Source organism: Colossoma macropomum, unplaced genomic scaffold (genome assembly GCF_904425465.1).
Source record: "Colossoma macropomum unplaced genomic scaffold, Colossoma_macropomum, whole genome shotgun sequence".
NCBI classification, from domain to species: Eukaryota; Metazoa; Chordata; class Actinopteri; order Characiformes; family Serrasalmidae; genus Colossoma; species Colossoma macropomum.
Genome location: NW_023494800.1, coordinates 24,980,423 through 24,998,807, shown reverse-complemented (window position 1 = coordinate 24,998,807; position 18,385 = coordinate 24,980,423). Strand labels below are relative to the sequence as shown.

Here is an 18,385-nt window from a genome sequence, read left to right as displayed (position 1 = left end):
CTGACGTTGGATCAGCAGTACCACTTGGATGAGCAAAAGTGCACCAGTGTGCCCCCCACGCACTGCGAGCTCTGCTGCCCACACAGGAAGCAAAAGCAAGTAATATCAAAGAAGCAGCTTGTAAGCGAGCGCAACAATGCACGCTGCAACAGGCCGAGCCGTACGGTGGTTCACCTCTAAACCTACCAATGTGTGTGAGAAAATGTCAAAGGAATGGATGAAACACACAACCCACATAAAATTCTTCAGATATGTTGACAGACGCACAGTCAAAGGTCCAAAAAACACATTACGGCCAACGCTTCATACCTCGGCGGTCAAACAGAGTGTCAACTTAGAAGGCTTCTATGAATTTAACTGAAAAGAGCTGAAGCCTATTAAGGGTTTACAATTGCCAAATAATAATAATCTAATAGAAAAGAAGGCAACCAAAATGTCTGCAATAAACATCTGACCTCATAGTCATTGAGTTCCATCATTACTTTATTATCTCAAATTTCATCACAGTTGGGTTATTTTGTCGCAAATATATATTTTTTTTAACAAATACATTAAATGCACATACACAGTAATGCAATACAGATGATAAAAATAAAACATACATTTTTTAGGATTTTAAAATTTAACTTCAAAAATGAGTGCATATTTTATTGAGCACTGTTTATTTATTTATTAATTGTTTGTTTTTTCTGATTCTGTAATAATCAGTCTCACCAGGATCTCATGACCATTTTTCATTAGTGTTGCAGCTAAAATGTTTGATTTGCAGTGGCTTTTTCACAATATTTGCAGCAATATTTGTGCTTGTTTGTTTGTTTGCTTTGGGGAAAGGATTGCAATAAAACTAGAAGCATGTGATAACTGTGAGCCTAAAATATATTTTTCTTAAACTTATTTTGAATGTATCTTGGTTAGCTTCTGAAAAAGACATGGGAAAAGTGTGAAACACTTCATACAAACTCAAAAGACATACAAACTGAAATTTATTACGTTTTCAATATTATATACTGAAATAATGTAATGAAACCGCTTGTTTGCAAATTGAGCACCACATTTCTTCAGACAAATATTCAGGAAAGATGAGGAAATGAAGTTGAATAAGTGCTGCCAAAACTTTTGGTAGAACATCCAGTAGTACCATATGACTGAACTAAGCCTGGACGATATCTAAACATACTTCCAGTGCACAAACGATGCACCTTGGAATAATTGCAAGAACACTTCACACATTTAAAGGGGAATTTCTTCCTTCCACTGATTTTTCAAAATTTCTGCAAAATTCAGTCTTCAAGTTGCACATAAAGTTATTCAGAATGGTTTGGTGTAAAATGCTCCATTCTAGAGAAACCATCCAACTCAGATTTCTTAACAGCGGTGGTCAAAGGAACCAGGGGTCATGATGTCTACAACACGGATATAGCCGTTTTATTTACTATCCAAATCAACCATGTCTTTTTATATGTCATGTTGATGGTGGTAAAATAGTGGTAAATCTGAAAAAAATACACCATGAATGGATTTTAAAAATCATTTCAGACCTAAAAATATGTTTCAGACCTAAACCTTCTCTTGCACGGGTTGGTAAAATCTGCGTGAGTTTGTAATTGCAGGTTCTTGGAGGGACTGTGATAACTAAGAAATCTTTGAAAGTAACATATATTACAAATGTCTCGCCCTCTGAGAAAAAGAGAAACTGTCGAGAATGCTTACTCAAGTCTGTCCAAAAAGGGTTCGGTATGGTACAGATCATCTTGGAAATCAAATGCAAAATGGAGGCAGCATTCATTACAGATCACAACCAGAAACTAAAATTTCGTGAAGTTTATTTTGTTCTGTGCTGATGTGGCCATTACTGTCAGGACTGGCCCTACAGAACTTGCTTTGTTCTCTGACCTATAAATCTAAAGGCTTCAACTAATCTTCGAATCAGTCTTACTTTTGGTTCTGTGGTGAGAGGTTGGAAAGACAACAGCTGAATAAGAAGTTTCATATGCCGCTTTCAAACTATGCGATAAGTCAGCATATCTCCTGATATTGTCAGGCAGATTGGATTGAATGCACTAGGCACCATGCAAGAAGTGAAAGTGCAGGTGTGCAGGCACAGCAGGAAGAAAAAACAAGACTTTTGTTTCATCAAGACCTTTGTTTGTCTCATCAAAAGTAGTAGCATAGTAGCATCCAACTAAAGTGTGAAAAGGGAAATTCCATGACATTTGTTGAGATGTGGGGTGTGTGTGTGTGGGGGGGGGGCATATTCCACCAATCTTATTAAATTTCTGCATAAATCAACTAACATGACGTGAAATGTGAAATGATGAATTCTAGAGAAACTTACCAACTCTGATTACTGCACCATGATAGTGATAGGAACCAAAAGTCACAATGTCTGCAACACAAATGTAGCCACTTTTTTTTTTTTCTATCCAAAATGACAAGTGAACCTACACGTTTCTTCTGAGTTTTTGTATGTAATATTGATAATGGTACAGTGGTAAATTGTAGTGGTAAATCCGCAAAAATAGCTTTCCTTTGGGAGACTATTTTGCCTTATAACAGGCCTGCATGCACCTCTTTGAACTTCATGTATTTAAAAAATAAGTTTTAGGACAAGAGTTTTGCAGAATTATCATGACACTCTGTTTTTAGTCATCAGGCAGTGTATTCATGATCATTACATGTAATAAGGGATCATTTACAGTTTCTAAAAACCTCAGACGTCTGGTTCCTACCACCAACACTGTGAACAATTCTGATTCTAGTTTTTCTTGAGTGATGCATTTCACACCAATCTATTCTGAATGTCCTTTTTAATCATGTAATTATGCAGGAATTTAACCCCACCAAAGCCTGCTTGTATTGCACTTGTTCTCTCTTAAGAACATGCTTTTGTAAAAACAGTGGGCCTCATTCACCAATATCTTTGTAAGTTTTGTCTTAAATTTGTTCTTGAGAAAGGTCCTAAGAAAAAGTCTACATCAGATTCATGACATGTTCTTAAACTGCAGAATTAAACTGCTCTTGAATATGTGTAGATTCTGTTCTTACCTAAGAACAAAAAAAATTGTGAAAAAGGTGTAAGTGGGTTTTAAGAAGAAATTCCTTCCTAAGAACAGTTGGTGAATGAGACCCATTATACCTGAGCCCAGAGAAGCGTAATATTTTTTATGTTTTTCCTGTGTGTGAATGTGGGTGTCTTTTGTTGCGACTAGGTTTTGATTAGGTTTTGTGATTGTGGTTAGGTTACTGGCAGTGGTCGAACTGTAAAATATATTCAAGGTGGGTGGGTTGGGGTAAAACAACTGATTTACAAGCTATAGCAGTGATTTTTCGTGTGTTTTTAGCACAGGATCTTGTCTTATATAGTCATCAAACTACCCATTTGTTTATACAGAAAAAAGTACAATGTTTCTTCTGAAATCAAGCTCATTAATAGGGTGTTTGTTCCCAGTCTTCCATCACTCCAGAGAACGCAGTTTCATAGCTCCATACCTCAATGTCAGGGGCTTTATACCCCTCTAGCTGACGCTTGGCATTGCACATGATGACCTTAGGCTTGTGTGCGGCTCTTCCAGAGCATTTAATTCTGATGGCAATGCTTTTCTATGGAGATTATTCAAACTGTGCTCAACTTAACGCTTGTGTCAGTAATGGGTGCACCTTAAAGTAGCTAAATTAACTAATTAGAAGGCATGTCTACAGTCAGTACATTTTGTTCCAATCAAAAGCATGCATTTCTGTACCTCCTGAGTGCAAGCACAACTTTCCCTGATCATAACTGGTGTATTTGGTTGTTGGTATCTGTTCTGAATATGCCTGTATGCCCTGTTAATCAGAACTCGTAACCAACTGACAATTAATTTTATAATGGACAGATTAGTAGGCCGCTGTATTACTGCACTTTGTCCTAGTCCATAGTGGTGCTTTAACCTGCATGTGGGCCCTGGGGCTACAGGTGGTCATGGACCCTATGGGTCTAGTAACACTCACCAAAAACTTAAAACCTTCACTTTTTAAAAAAGGTGCACTCACCGCCGTCAAACATCAGTGACTACAGCATTGCCATCCATTACTGCACAAACTTAAAGCCAGAACCAGACCGCTAAAAGATACAGTCAGTCAAGGCTGGGATTTTGCACTGAGAAGGCAGTCCTCTCCTAAACAAAGCTGCAGGTTGCTTCGCCAGGTTCTTTTTCAAATTTTCCATTCCACCTTAAATTGTGCCGCAGTTACAGTCTGCTACCTGTAGAACCGTAAAAAACCAACACTGCAGCACCCTTTAGTATGAAGTGTGCGTCCACTCACCACAAACATATTTACCTAGATAACATAGTAAGCTATGTTGACTAGCTGCATTTTAAAAAAAAAACAGCCGGCTGAGATATAAAGGCAGGAGTATCAACACAGCAAACGTAAAAACCTAAATGTAATCATCACAGGCAAAAACATGTTGTCACAGCAGGCATGAAAAACATTGATTGTCCATTCATGTCTTACCTTTGATGCATTGGAATAACTTAAGGTGTTTGCTTTGTCATTTTCACAAAGCCCTTGTAATAAAAGATCACTGTAAATAACAAAGTTGATGCCAACAACATGTTCCAAAAAAGTTGGGATGGGGGCAAGAAAACGCTGGTAAATTTGTCAAATGCTAAAAACACACCTGGTGGTATAACAGGTCAGTAACATGATTGGGTATAAAAAGAGCATCCCAGAGAGGCTGAGTCTTTCAGAAGTAAAGATGAGGAGGAGTTCACCACTCTGTGAAAGACTGTGTAAGCAAATAGTGCAACAATTTCAGAATAAAGTTTCTCAACGTAAATTAGCAAAGAACGTTTGCTCTTCATCATCTACGGTACATAATATCATTAAAGGATTCAAAGAATCTGGAGAAATCTCTGCATCTCTGGACAAGGCCAAAAACTTATATTGGCTGGTTGTGATCTCAGGTGGCAATGTATCAAAAACAGACATGATTCTGTAGTGGAAATCACTGCATGGACTCAGGAACACTGAAAAACACTCTCTATGAAAACAGTTTGTCGCTGCATCCACAAATGCAAGTTAAAACACTAAAACGCAAAGACAAAACCATACATAAACAGGATCCAGAAACACTGCCACCTTCTCTGGGCCTGAGCTCATTTAAAACGGACTGAGGAGAAGTGGAAAAGAGTTCGACGAATCAACATTTGAAATTCTTTTTGGAAATCATGGACACTGAGTCCTCCGGGCTAAAGACCGCTCAGCTTGTTATCAGTGCACAGTTCAAAAGCCTGTATTCATGATAGTATAGGGGTGCATTAGTGCACATGGCATGGGTGACGTGCACATCTGTGAAGGCACTATTAATGCTAAACAATACATACATGTTTTAGCAACATATGCTACCATTCAGACAACGTCTTTTTCAGGGAAGGCCTTGATTGGGAACTGGCCTGCCTGCATTCCAGAGCTGTCACCCACTGAAAACATTTGCCGCATTATTAAACAAAAAATGCAACAAAGGAGACCCCGAACTGTTGAGCAGCTAAAATCATATATATAATAAGAATGGGAAAACATTTCACTTTCAAAACTATAGTCTTCTCAGTTCCCAAACACTCACAGAGTGTTGTTAAAAGAAGAGGTGATGAAACACATGTTTATTGTGCCCCCTCAGTTTTGCATTCCTCTTTTGTCCTGTGAAGGTAACCTACCCTTCGAACTGTGTGCATGGGAATGGATTTCCTAACTTAGTCAGCTGTTCAGATGTCTGATATGAGTATCAGCTGTGTGCTACTATTCTCATTTTGCTTTATTATCTGTGACATATGGAAACCTTTTTATCACAACTGGATTTTGAAAGTCCAATTTACAACACTGACCTACATCTGTCCCAATCAACAACAGCGAAAGAAACTGTGGAAGAAAAGTCAAGTTTACCACATGAAAGAAAGAGAAATTTAGCTTAACTTGGATCTATAAGTTGTAATATCATTGGTGTCTCCCTTCTTCACTCTACATATTCATGTGTTTTATGAAAAGTAAAAAGTCCCATAGGTTTTTTTTTGGTTGCTGAGGTTAAGATTAAGGGTTCGGGTTAGGTGTTGGCAAAGCAATTCTTAGTTACAGTAATCAGAAGTCAATGGAAATACCCCACAAAAACAGGAAGGTATGTTTGTGTGTGTATGTGTGAGTGTGTGTGTCTAGTTATGTTAGAGACAATAGAAACTGACTGTCTTGTAGAAGCTGTTGTGCATCAATATAAACTATTAGGCCTTTGGTTTTTAGACTGTTTGTTTTGTTTATGCATTCACATAACATGACCTTATATGACTGCTAATCTAGGCCACAGTTTCAGTTAATCTTTCAATCGCTTAACTGCTGGGAGAATGGAAACCCCAGAGCAGATAAATGCAGTACATACACAGCACTGCTTTAGCAAGGACAGCAATCAGCAGGGCTTTTTTTAGGGCTATTGATAATCGACTATGTGTATTACTGTTATGTAGTTTTAGAGCTAGGATTAGATCCATGATAGACTTTGTTTTGTGGTCTCTCGGGTTGTGGTTAAGACTTTGGGCCAACTGAAAGGGATACAGTGACAGGTGTTAAGCCACAGACCTCTTTTAACCTTAAAACTATCCCAGTGAGTGCATCATTGGTCAATTCTGCTAAAATGCCCCTAAAAGATAAGCTTCCTTTACAGAATTAGATTCTAGAAGTGGGCAATACGGCAAAATGTAATATCATGATACTTCAGTAAGTTTCTTACGATACACGTTATGTCATGATATTTATTTTTTCTGACATCTGATTAGTTAGAACGGACACAGTAGTGCCACATTTTAAAAATACTATCAAAAATGATAAACCCAGTTACTTCTATTTAACATTTCACACACTTTGCTGCTCTGAAATCAGTTAAACAGATGTAAATATGCCCTTTTTGTAATCAAACATGCTATTGGGACTTTTTTGAAGTAGTGATGACATCCACAGTATGCACAGGAGAACACATTTTGACATATTGTCACGTAACTGATCACAACAATAAATATTGTCTTAATGCCCAGCTCAACTAGATACAACTACAAACCTGTTTCCAAAAAAGTTTGGACGTCATGCAGAATACAAATAAAAATAGAATGCAATAATGTGCAAATCATTTAAACCCTATATTAAATTGAAAATAGTACCAAGACAACATATAATTATATATTTTTGATAAATATTTTTATTAATGTTATTAATAAATGTTATTTTTGAAAAATATATGCCCATTTTCAATGTGATGTCAGCAACTTTGAAGTTTGAAAGCAGTTTCAAAACATTTGGGACAGTAGCATGTTTATCACTGTGTTGCATCACATCTTCTTTTAAAAACACTCTGTAAACCTTTGGGAACTGAGAAGACCAACTGCTGTAGTTTTGAAAGTGAAATGTTTGTTGGGGTATGGTTAACAAAAGACTGGTAAAGTTGTGTAATGCTGAAAAAAACATCCTCTGAGCTAAAGTGGAGAGAGACCATCTGGCTTGTTATCAGCACACACTTCAAAAGCCAGCATCTATGAAGAAATTATTAATAATGAATGATATATACAGGTTTTGGAGCAACATAGCTGCCATCCAGACAACGTCTTTTTCCAGCAAGACAATGCCAAACCACATTCTGCATGTACTACAAAAGCATGACTCTGTAGTAAAAGAGTCCAGATGCTAAACTGGCCTGCCTGCAGTCCAGACCTGTCACCCATGGAAAACATTTGGCACATTATGTAATGATAAATAAAACAAAGGAGACCCCAAACTGATGAGCAACTGAAATCCTATATCAAGCAGGAATGGGAAAACATTTCACTTTCAAAACTACAGCAGTTCATCTCCTCATTTCCCAAATGCTTACAGAGTAGTTAAAAGAAGGGAGTAAACATGCTCCTGTCCCAGCTTTTTTGAAACATGTTCCTGGCAACAAATTCAAAATGACCATATATCCAAAAAACAGTACAATTTCTCTGTTTCAACATTTGATAAGTTGTCTTTGTACTATTTCCAATTAAAATAAAGGTTTAAAATGATTTACAAATCATTGCATTTTGTTTTTATTTAAATTTTCCACAGACTGAGTTGTATATGAAGTTGGCTAGTAGCCGTGGTACTTAAAGATTGCTGAGAAGCTGCTGGTGTTCTCATAACAATAGCCTAACTACCCCAAAGTACAGACTACAACATCAGTAAATGTGTTTTGGATTATTTGGAACATGAGAAGCAGAAAATGTAAGCAACTTCTAAGACTGAACTTTGGAGGTGTGGAAAAATATCCCTGCAGATTTCTTTGAAAAACTTCAAATCTCCCAAAAAGAATGAAAACTGTAATAAAGGTAAAGAGTGGACACACTAAATACTGAAAAAAGGATATTATATTTAGTTGTTGAGGCCTGCTGTGTAATGTGATTAATATATGCTTCCTGCTATTTTTCCTGATGCTAAAAAATGAATAACTTGTATTTAATGGATGTTTTGACTAGAAATTAAATAAATGAAGGATCTCCGGCTTTGGAAATTTCTTTTCTATGGTTTGTCTCTCATTAAGGCTAATGCATAATCTATTGATTGTTCTTGATGTACAATCAGTGGAGGAAATGAGAAATGACAGGACGGTCCTTTGTTCAGACTGTGCTTCAGCATTTAATAGTCTACAGTCAATAAGGTCTTAAGTAGAAGAAATACTGAATATACTAATGAGTATTCAGAAAATAGGAACGGTCCAATTCTGCCAGGCCCCAGTGCGTACGAGAGTGGTGGGCAATTAAATGGCAGACAGACTTGCTAGAGCTGCTCTAAAGAGAACTGAAGTGGATATTGTGGTACGACAATGCAAAGATGAAGCAAAATCTATTATTTGGTTGGTGATGCTGGATATATAGTAGTTACAATGACAACGTGGCCTCATGTTCTTTTCCTATAAGCCAAGGAACTGGGTCAATTAGTTGAGAACCTGGAGGAAACTTATTGGTCATACATAACTTTTGTCAGTGGGTGGCAATATGCATGGGTTTCAACACAGCAATAAATCCACTGACATAGAAGAAGTAGTGCATGCACTGTAAGGAACACACCAGCAGGTGGAAGTAAGTTTTCACAAAAGAGATTCGATCATGGACATTCTGATCATAGCAGCCTTTGGAGAGCCCTTAGCTTCAATGTGCCTTTTGAGCTATCAGACAACTAGAACTGTAAATTAGTCATATTTTGTACATGCCTCTTAATTTCAGAAAATTCCAGTGTGTGAAATTTTTACAAAACTAATAAAATTGGCTAACAAGGCTGTCAAAACTGTAAAACAATTATGCTTTACACATTAACAATTATACATTAACATATTAACATAGCCAGGGGTTGTAAACACAAGACACATGGTAGATTAAAATAGCCTGTCTTAAATGTTTTCATTGTTTTTAGTTCTATAGACATTAGACTTTTATAGAAAGGGATTTTAATGGAAAAGCTGTTTTTCAAATGGGATGATTTTTGTCTTTTTTACTGAGGGGATGGTATCCCCTCTTCCTTCCACACATACACACACACGTACATACATATATACAGACCCCGACTGACCACTTCATTAAGTATACCTCCTTGTATCTACACTCTTTGTCCATTTTATCAGCTCCACTTACCATGTAGGTGCACTTTGTAGTTCTATAATTACCTACTGTAGTCAATCTGTTTCTCTGCATACTTTGTTAGCCCTCTTTTATCCTGTTCTTCAATGGTGAGGACCCCAACAGGACCACCACAGAGTAGATATTATTTGTGTGGATCAGACACAGCAGTGGAGAATTAATATGTATATATGTCAGGACAAAACTCCAAACTTCCATTTTTGTCATTATGTTCTGACATCATGTCAGCTGCTTGTCATATTGTATTAAAATTTTATAATGAATGGACAAATAGAAATGGCCCAAAATTACTTGGGGAAAAAAAAGGCTGTTGTTCCATTAACAACATTAAGAAGGTTTCAAAGTTAAGAAGGTTTTTCCTTCTTTCTTGTAAAGTTACTATTTTGGAGATACAATGTTCTGTCCTGACAATACATACATTGTAACTAGTGCTATATAACTAAGGAGACACTATACCTATACAAAAGACTCTTTCACAAAGGAGAACTGTTCTGGTGTGGTGCGAAATGACTGCTGTTTCAAGAGGGAAGCGAAAGGAAAGGAAATCTTGGAACAGCATCAACTACTGTACTCGCAAAGGCGCAAAACAGAAATTGCAAATGCTATTAATATTACTGCTGCACTTGCAAAAAATACATCAGAAATCACAAAGGTCTTTAACATTCTGGCTACATTTACAGAAAATGCACAACAAAAACTGCTAGCAGTGAGAAGAAACTGCAAGATTTCTATAGTAAAACACTTTATTATAATTCATCATATCAGCCTGTAATGTTCTTGAGGTAGGGCAGACCAAAAACATTTGTAATAGTAGGACAGTTTTAGAACATTTTAAATATCTTATAACAAAATTTAAGTGGTATTTCTTTACTGGGGTTCCCAATTTCAGTCCTGGCAAGCCCACACTATGCACATTTTTGTGCTTTGTCCCATCTAGTACACTGATTCAAATAATTAATTAATTAACAGGCACCCTGAGAGTGGAGTTGCCAGAGCTGGGATTGGGAACCCTGCCTTAATTCTAGTCTGCTTTGGGGGATCTTTTTCTCACTGATTTTGGTTTAGCTCAGTGGTCACCAACCTTTTGCCTGCATTCTTAAATTAGTGTTTTAGTGGTGTGTTTAATATGACACAATTTAATCAGATAATGATTGCTACCTGTTTTATATATATGTATATATATATATATATACATATGATGAATGGACCTAAAGAAATGGCCCAAAAGTACTTGGACAAAAAGTCTGATTCCATTGACTTACATTAAAAGTAAAGTAAGTTTTTCCGTTCTCCTGTAAAGTTACCATTTTGGAGATACAATATATATACAGCCACCCGCAAAAGTCAGCATCCCAATCAAATGACGTTTTGTTGATTTCCTAACTGAAACTACATTAATACATCCTCTACAGAGAACATGCGTCTTCCCATTTGCACAATGCACAATTACTGTGAATGTAACATATTAGGGAAAATAAAAAACATAAAATGTGACCCATACAAGTTGAGGCACACTCAGTATTTTGTTTTTTATTTTTATTTTTTATTTATTGTCTATTTGTCTATTTTATCGGCTCCACTTACCATATAGGAGCACCTTGTATTTCGACAATTACAGACTGTAGTCCATCTGTTTCTCTGTATACTTTGTTAGCCCCCTTTTACCCTGTTCTTCAGAGCAGGTATCATTTAGGTGGTGGATCATTCTCAGCACTGCAGTAACACTGAAGTGGTGGGGTGTTGGTGTGAGTTGTGCTGGTACAAGTGGATCAGACACAGCAGTGCTGCTGGAGTTTTTAAACACTGTGTCCACTCACTGTCCACTCTATCAGGCACACCTAACTTGTTGGTCCACCTTGTAGATGTACATTCAGAGACAATAGCTGATCTGTTGCTGCACAGTTTGTGTTGGTCATCCTGTAGTCCAGGGGTGCACAACTCCAGTCCTGGAGGGCCAGTGTCCAGCACAGTTTGATGATTTATCTATTTAAATACACATGATTAAACTTGTCTGTTAATTGTCAAGTTTAGTGGGTGTGTTTGTGTAGGGAAACCTCCAAACTCCAAACTATATTATATTTAGTTGTTGAGGCTGCTGTGTAATGTGATTAATATATGCTTCCTGCTATTTTTCCTGATGCTAAAAAATGAATAACTTGTACTTAATGGATGTTTTGACTGGAAATTAAATAAATAAAGGATCTCTGGCTTTGGAAATTTCTGAACAAGACCAATCTGAACAAGACCAATCTGCTCTCTATTGTCTCGGGACAGAGTCTCTTTCAGGCCGCTGATGGACTGAAATCAGGAGTAGGAACATGCAGCAGAATCATCTTATACTGACATGCATTTGAGTGGATTTTGCTGACAGATTGGTCTGTAAAGATTTTTCTCATACATACAGGCTAACGATGGGTTAATCTACTTGGTCAACAGCTGTGGCTTCTTGTTCTTAAAGGCGAATCCCACCAATTTTTGCATGAAATCACTGAGATATAAGCCAAGTCATTCAAGCCTGGTTTGATGTGAAATCATTCCTTGTAGAGAAAGTTAGAATCATTCACAACAGTGGAACCAGACATCTGAAGCATTCAATGCCTCTGAAAGCTGCATCACAGAAAGCTATTACATGAAAGGCCATGAATGCACTGTCTGATGCCAGAGGCAGTGTTTTATGACAGTTTTGAGACAATGTTTTGGTCTAAAACGTGTTTTACAAATCCATTAGTGGCAGAAACTACATGCACAGTGTGCTAAGGCAAAATAGTCCCCGAATATATTTTTCATATGTCCCACTGTTTTATCAGTATCAACAGCATATTTACAACTCAGAAGACCTGTGTAGGTTCACTGGTCCTTTCAAATAGCAAATATCACCACCACTGTTAAGAAATTAGAGTCAGTCCAGTTTTGCACCATGTCACATCTAAACACACTCTAAACTCATCTCAGTGACTCTGATTCATGCAGAAATTCGGAAAGAAATGGTGGAATTTTCTCTTTAACACAAAGACGATCTTCAGTAAAACTGTGGCATGTGGAAACATGAAAAACAAAAGGATTAGGTCTGACTTTTCATGTATGAGTCATCTGTCTCCAAGAAATGTGACATGTGAGCTGGTTGTGGTCCTTTCTGACTGACGCAAGCTATGTTAAAAATGGTGTCTCTTTCAAAAAATGGAATCATGGGAATTAGAAAGCTTACCCATAGCTTTACCCATAGCAGGGTAATTTGCTTATGCATTTAAAAAAGGGACATGACATTTAGCCACCAATTGAAACCTTATGGATTACATTTTTAAGCACCCAATATGGTTCTTCAGTTGTTACAAGCTTGACATTGCAACAATGGAATAACCCTTTTGGGTGCTATATAGAACCCTTTCAAAAAGCTCCTATATGGAACCATCTACAACACAGTCTGAAGAACCTTTTACTCAGGGAAAGGGTTCTTTGAGTCTTCATGGTTCTTTATAGAACCTTTTTCTTTACTAAAGAACCCTTAAAGACTCTTTTAGCACTACTACAGATCTTTTTGCATAAAAGGCATAACAGTAATCACTGGTAACACTCGCAAACACCTCGCTAATGTTGTTCATATCTCGACTGCACTCGCACTCTCGCTCTCGCAAAGGGGCAGAACGGAAAATCGCAAACACAGTTGTCTTTTCCTGCACTGCACTCGCAACGCTGTTGACATTTCCACTCCGGTCGCGGGTCTGGCCCCCTCCCCTCCGCTGTGTCATCAGTACGTAACTAACTACTTCCAAGGGAAGCTGCAGCAGAAACTCCCCCCCCCCTCCTCCTCTACACGCCAATGTTTATGCGCTTTTGTCAGCTGGTTCTCGGCACAAGCGGCTCCATCCAGAACTTCGGACTTCGAGCAGGAGCTTGAACTTTTTGATCTGACAGCACCGAGAGCTTCCTTATCGCTCCTTTCTGCCCTCAGAGCCTCCTCCCCTCCCTCTGACCAGCCTCTTTCGGACCTTGAACGAGGGCGACCAGGTCTAATTTCCTCCCCCTAACCGACACCGAGCCTCAGCGAGTGTGAAAACATGACATTAAAGTCCAGTAAGAACGAGCCCGCGGTCATTCTGGAGCGCGTGAGCAGCGTTCGCACGGCGCTCTCCGACCTCTATCTGGAGCAGCTGCTGCACAACAAACCCAGAGCAGACAAGGTAAGACCCTCCGCACTGAGCCCCACTGACTGACTCACCGCCCTCACTGTGTGTGTTTTAGCTCGCACGAAGACAATAGCAGTCCCATTTTTCAGCTTCCCTCTTTTCTCCATCTTTTGTTTTCTTTCTGCATCTGTTTTTGTCAAATGTATCATTATTGTATCATAATTTCGTACAGTAGGCGAAGGGAAGATGCGCTGGTCCAGACTGGCGCAGCCCGGTTTACGTTCAGCACCATCGCGCTGCCTCAGTAACGGAAAACCATCTGGAACTGCTAGCAGTGGTTAAAGGGGAACTCCGCCGAATTTTCAAAAATTCTACATTAAACGATTAAGATGTAAGCAAAGTCATTCAGAGTGGTCGGGTAAGAAATGCTCCCTTCTAGACAAACTTGCTGTATGAGAATTTGTTCACAGTGGTGGTGATAGGAACCAGGCGTCTAGAGTTTACCTCTGAAAGCTCCCTCACGCAAAGTTATGACATTAAGTGACTGCCTGATGTCTGAGACATTGTTTTAGGATAGTTTTGTGATAACGTTTTGGCGTAAGATATATTTTAATCCCATTTGTTTTAATCCATTCTTGGAGGAGGGTTACATGCAGGGTGTCATAAGGCAACATAGTTCCACCCAAAAACGCATTTTTTTTTTTTTTACAATCGTCAACATTACATATAAAAACTCAGAAGATACATGTAGGTTTCCTGGTGGTTTTGGAAAGTAAATAAAAAGGCTACATTTGTGTTGTAGATAATGTAACCCCTTGGTTCCTATCATCACCCATGTAAAGAAATCTGAGTCTACCTGTTTCTTTACAATGAACTATTTAACATCAAACCACTCTGAATGTTTGCACCTCAAGGACTGAATTATTCAGAAATTTTGGAAAAATTGGAGGAATTCCTCTTTAAGACTTAAAGGGGAATTCCACCAGGTTTTCCAAATTGCTCCATAATTCAGTGGTTAAGATGTACACTGAGTCATTCAGAGTGTTTTGATGGGAAACACACCGTTCTAGAGAAACTTACCAAATCAGAATTGTTCTCAACAGTGGTGACAGGAACAAGGTATATTTTTAAAAATACATGCACAGCATTAAGAGGCACAGTAGAACTTTAAGAAGAGGTATTGTCTTGTATTTACCACTATCTTACTATTATCAGCCATTATTAGCCTATAAGAACTCAGAAGGTTCACAGGTCATTAAGGATAGCAAATACAATGGCTATGTTAGCATTCACCACCACTGTAAAGAAATTCAAGTTGATAATGATTTTCTCTATGATGAACCATTTTGCAACAAACCATTGTGAATGACGGTTTACATCTCAGTGATTAAATTAAGCAGAATTTTTGATTAGTGGAATTCCCTCTGAAGCATCCAGTAAGCTTAAGGGAAGCACTGGCTCTTGTTTTCATTGTAAGCCATTGATTGTCTCCATTCCCTTTTGAGTTTGCTTTAAGTCTTTGTGACAAAACAGTTAGCATGCACAAAATAAAGGTGCCTGAACAGTTATTCTATTGTGATGCCATAGAAGAACCACTTTTTGTTCCCTAAAACACTTTCGATAGATGAATTAAAGAACTATGGTGGAAAAATGAGACTTTTTAAATCTTAATGAACCTCCGTATACTGGAAAATTTGGACATATGACTCTAGGAAAACCCCTTTCATTGATACTGAACCAATACATTGTGCATATGTTCTAAAATTTAAAAAAGCTTTTCTTACTTCTCTACAAATATCTTTCTTCAAAGTACAAAAGTGCTTCTTCTACAGCAGTGCTTCACAGAACCCTTTTATTTGTAAGATTTTCATTCTCAAGTGCTGGTGTTCCCCTTATAAGCTTTACTGCAACGTTCTAAGCCTCAGAAACAAATCAAAGTATTGATTAACTGTTCTGTTCCACACACGCAACATTCCTGCCATTATTGTAGGCATGGTTTATAATAGGATGCACATCAGTGACAAACTAACTAATATAAAACACTGTAATGTAATCAGACTGACGTTGCAGTTTGACACCTCCAAAATGAGCTAGCTGGCCGTGTGTTGGTGCACACCCAAGAATCACCAACAGCGTGAATCTTATCAGCCTTGTTCTTCAGTTAATGTTGTTAATGTTGAAGTTAATGAGTAATTGTAGCTTTCCTCTCGTCTCCTTTCCTCAGCCTAGCACTGACAGATTCAGTTCCACCCTTTCAAGACATCTTCAATACACATGGGCCTAGAGATAACGTTCTTCCAAAGCAGAGTCCATTGTAGGTGAGAAGGTATAGCCGGGGGGAGGGTTAATGAACAAGACCAATCTGCTCTCTATTGTCTCAGGACAGAGTCTCTTTCAGGCCGCTGATGGACTGAAATCAGGGGTAGGAACATACAGCAGAATCATCTTACACTGACATGCATTTGAGTGGATTTTGCTGACAGATTGGTCTGTAAAGATTTTTCTCATACATACAGGCTAACGATGGGTTAATCTACTTGGTCAACAGCTGTGGCTTCTTGTTCTTAAAGGCGAATCCCACCAATTTTTGCATTAAATCACTGAGATATAAGCCAAGTCATTCAAGCCTGGTTTGATGTGAAATCATTCCTTGTAGAGAAAGTTAGAATCATTCACAACAGTGGAACCAGACATCTGAAGCATTCAATGCCCCTGACAGCTGCATCACAGAAAGCTATTACATGAAAGGCCATGAATGCACTGTCTGATGCCAGAGGCAGTGTTTTATGACAGTTTTGAGACAATGTTTTGGTCTAAAACGTGTTTTACAAATCCATTAGTGGCGGAAAGGTACATGCACAGTGTGCTAAGGCAAAATAGTCCCCGAATATATTTTTCATATGTCCCACTGTTTTATCAGTATCAACAGCATATTTACAATTCAGAAGACCTGTGTAGGTTCACTGGTCCTTTGAAATAGCAAATAAAATGGGTACATCTGCACTGGCAGACACTGTGACCCCTGGTTCCTATCACCACCACTGTTAAGAAATTAGAGTCCAGTTTTGCACCATGTCACATCTAAACACACTCTAAACCTTCATTACATCTCAGTGACTCTGATTCATGCAGAAATTCGGAAAGAAATGGTGGAATTTTCCCTTTAACACAAAGACGATCTTCAGTAAAACTGTGGCATGTGGAAACATGAAAAACAAAAGGATTAAGTCTGACTTTTCATGTATGAGTCATCTGTCTCCAAGAAATGTGACACGTGAGCTGGTTGTGGTCCTTTCTGACTGACGCAGGCTATGTTAAAAATTCTGTCTGTTTCAAAAAAGTGGAATCATGGGAATTAGAAAGCTTACCCATAGCTTTATGCAGGGTTATTTGCTTATGCATTTAAATGAAAGGCACATGATATTTAGCCATCAACTGAAACCTTATGGATTACATTTTTCTCAAAAATAAATCTGCCAAATGATGTCCTACGCCAACACAATGAGGTTTTTGACACAAGTATGTCTGTATTCCGAGAAAAAACAGGATACAGAAAACTTATACATATAGTACTATCACTTATGCTTAGTAGCCTAAAACGACAGTCTAATACAACAAAAAATAGAAATGGGCAATATGATCGGAATTATTTGAGATAATCGCAATTATTTAAGCTGCCCACAATTAATTTTTATATGGTTAATTTTCATTCTGTATCACAACGAACAGAATATGACAGAGTCAGGGACAGAACATTTACTATGAGAATTTACGAAGGTCCAAGTCTTGCAGAAACAACGCAAGTTGTCACTTTTTACTGGGTGCTATAACAAATTTAGGGGACTGTTTTTGTTGTTTGTTAGTTAGATAGCTAATGCTATATTTTGCAGGTAGGCTGTTTTTTACTCACATTTAAGCTTTGGTGGACTCTACATGAGATTCTGAACATTGACCAACTGCATGTTTTGTTACAAAGGAGGCGTAATTAGTAATGTAATAGTGCAGTGCAGTTTCTGAAATGTTGAATAAAATTCTCTGTATTCATAGTTTTTGATAGTATTTTTTAAAATGTGGCACATCTTGTTCTTTTTTTGTCTGTTAGAACTTAACAAACCCCAGAAAGAAACAAAATATTAAGATGTGTATCGTTTATCGAGAACATCATGAAGTATCAAGATACTTTTTTTTTGCTATATCATTCACCTCTAAGTCTAAATGTTTTCTGGCATATTACACCAATCAGCAGATGCTGACTTAAGGAATAAATTCACACTTGGGACACAATCGGTCGGGACTGCAGCAGAACACTTTGTTCAGCTGTGCAGTGAAAATGAGGAGCATAAGCCACTACCTATCAAGAAATGCCTCCACTTGTTCAGTCCTTACTGTAACCTCCTCTCACCAGCAGGTGTTTGAAAAATTTATTGACCAGGTATGTCTAGGTGCTCTGTCATTGTGCTGAAAGGCTCTGCAAACTGTATCTTTAATAGGTCTTGCTGTCTGGCAGAACGGGGTTACTATCAGTTCAGAACAGCTTTGAAGCTGAGACCAGCACTTTCTTGAAAGAAAAACAAGGTTAGAGACATTGCGGCTTGC

At 38.0% G+C, this 18,385-nt stretch overlaps 1 protein-coding gene across 1 annotated transcript in view; it reads left to right on the top strand.

Moving 5' to 3' along the window:
• Positions 1-13,463: 13,463 nt before the first annotated feature.
• The window catches only part of mpp1 (membrane protein, palmitoylated 1), a 22,985-nt gene continuing 18,063 nt past the window's right edge, over positions 13,464-18,385 (top strand). Inside the window, exon 1 of the mRNA XM_036587496.1 lies at positions 13,464-13,843. Within this exon, the coding sequence (XP_036443389.1) occupies positions 13,721-13,843 (123 nt within the window). The 5' untranslated portion in view covers positions 13,464-13,720. The remainder of the gene's footprint in view (positions 13,844-18,385) is intronic.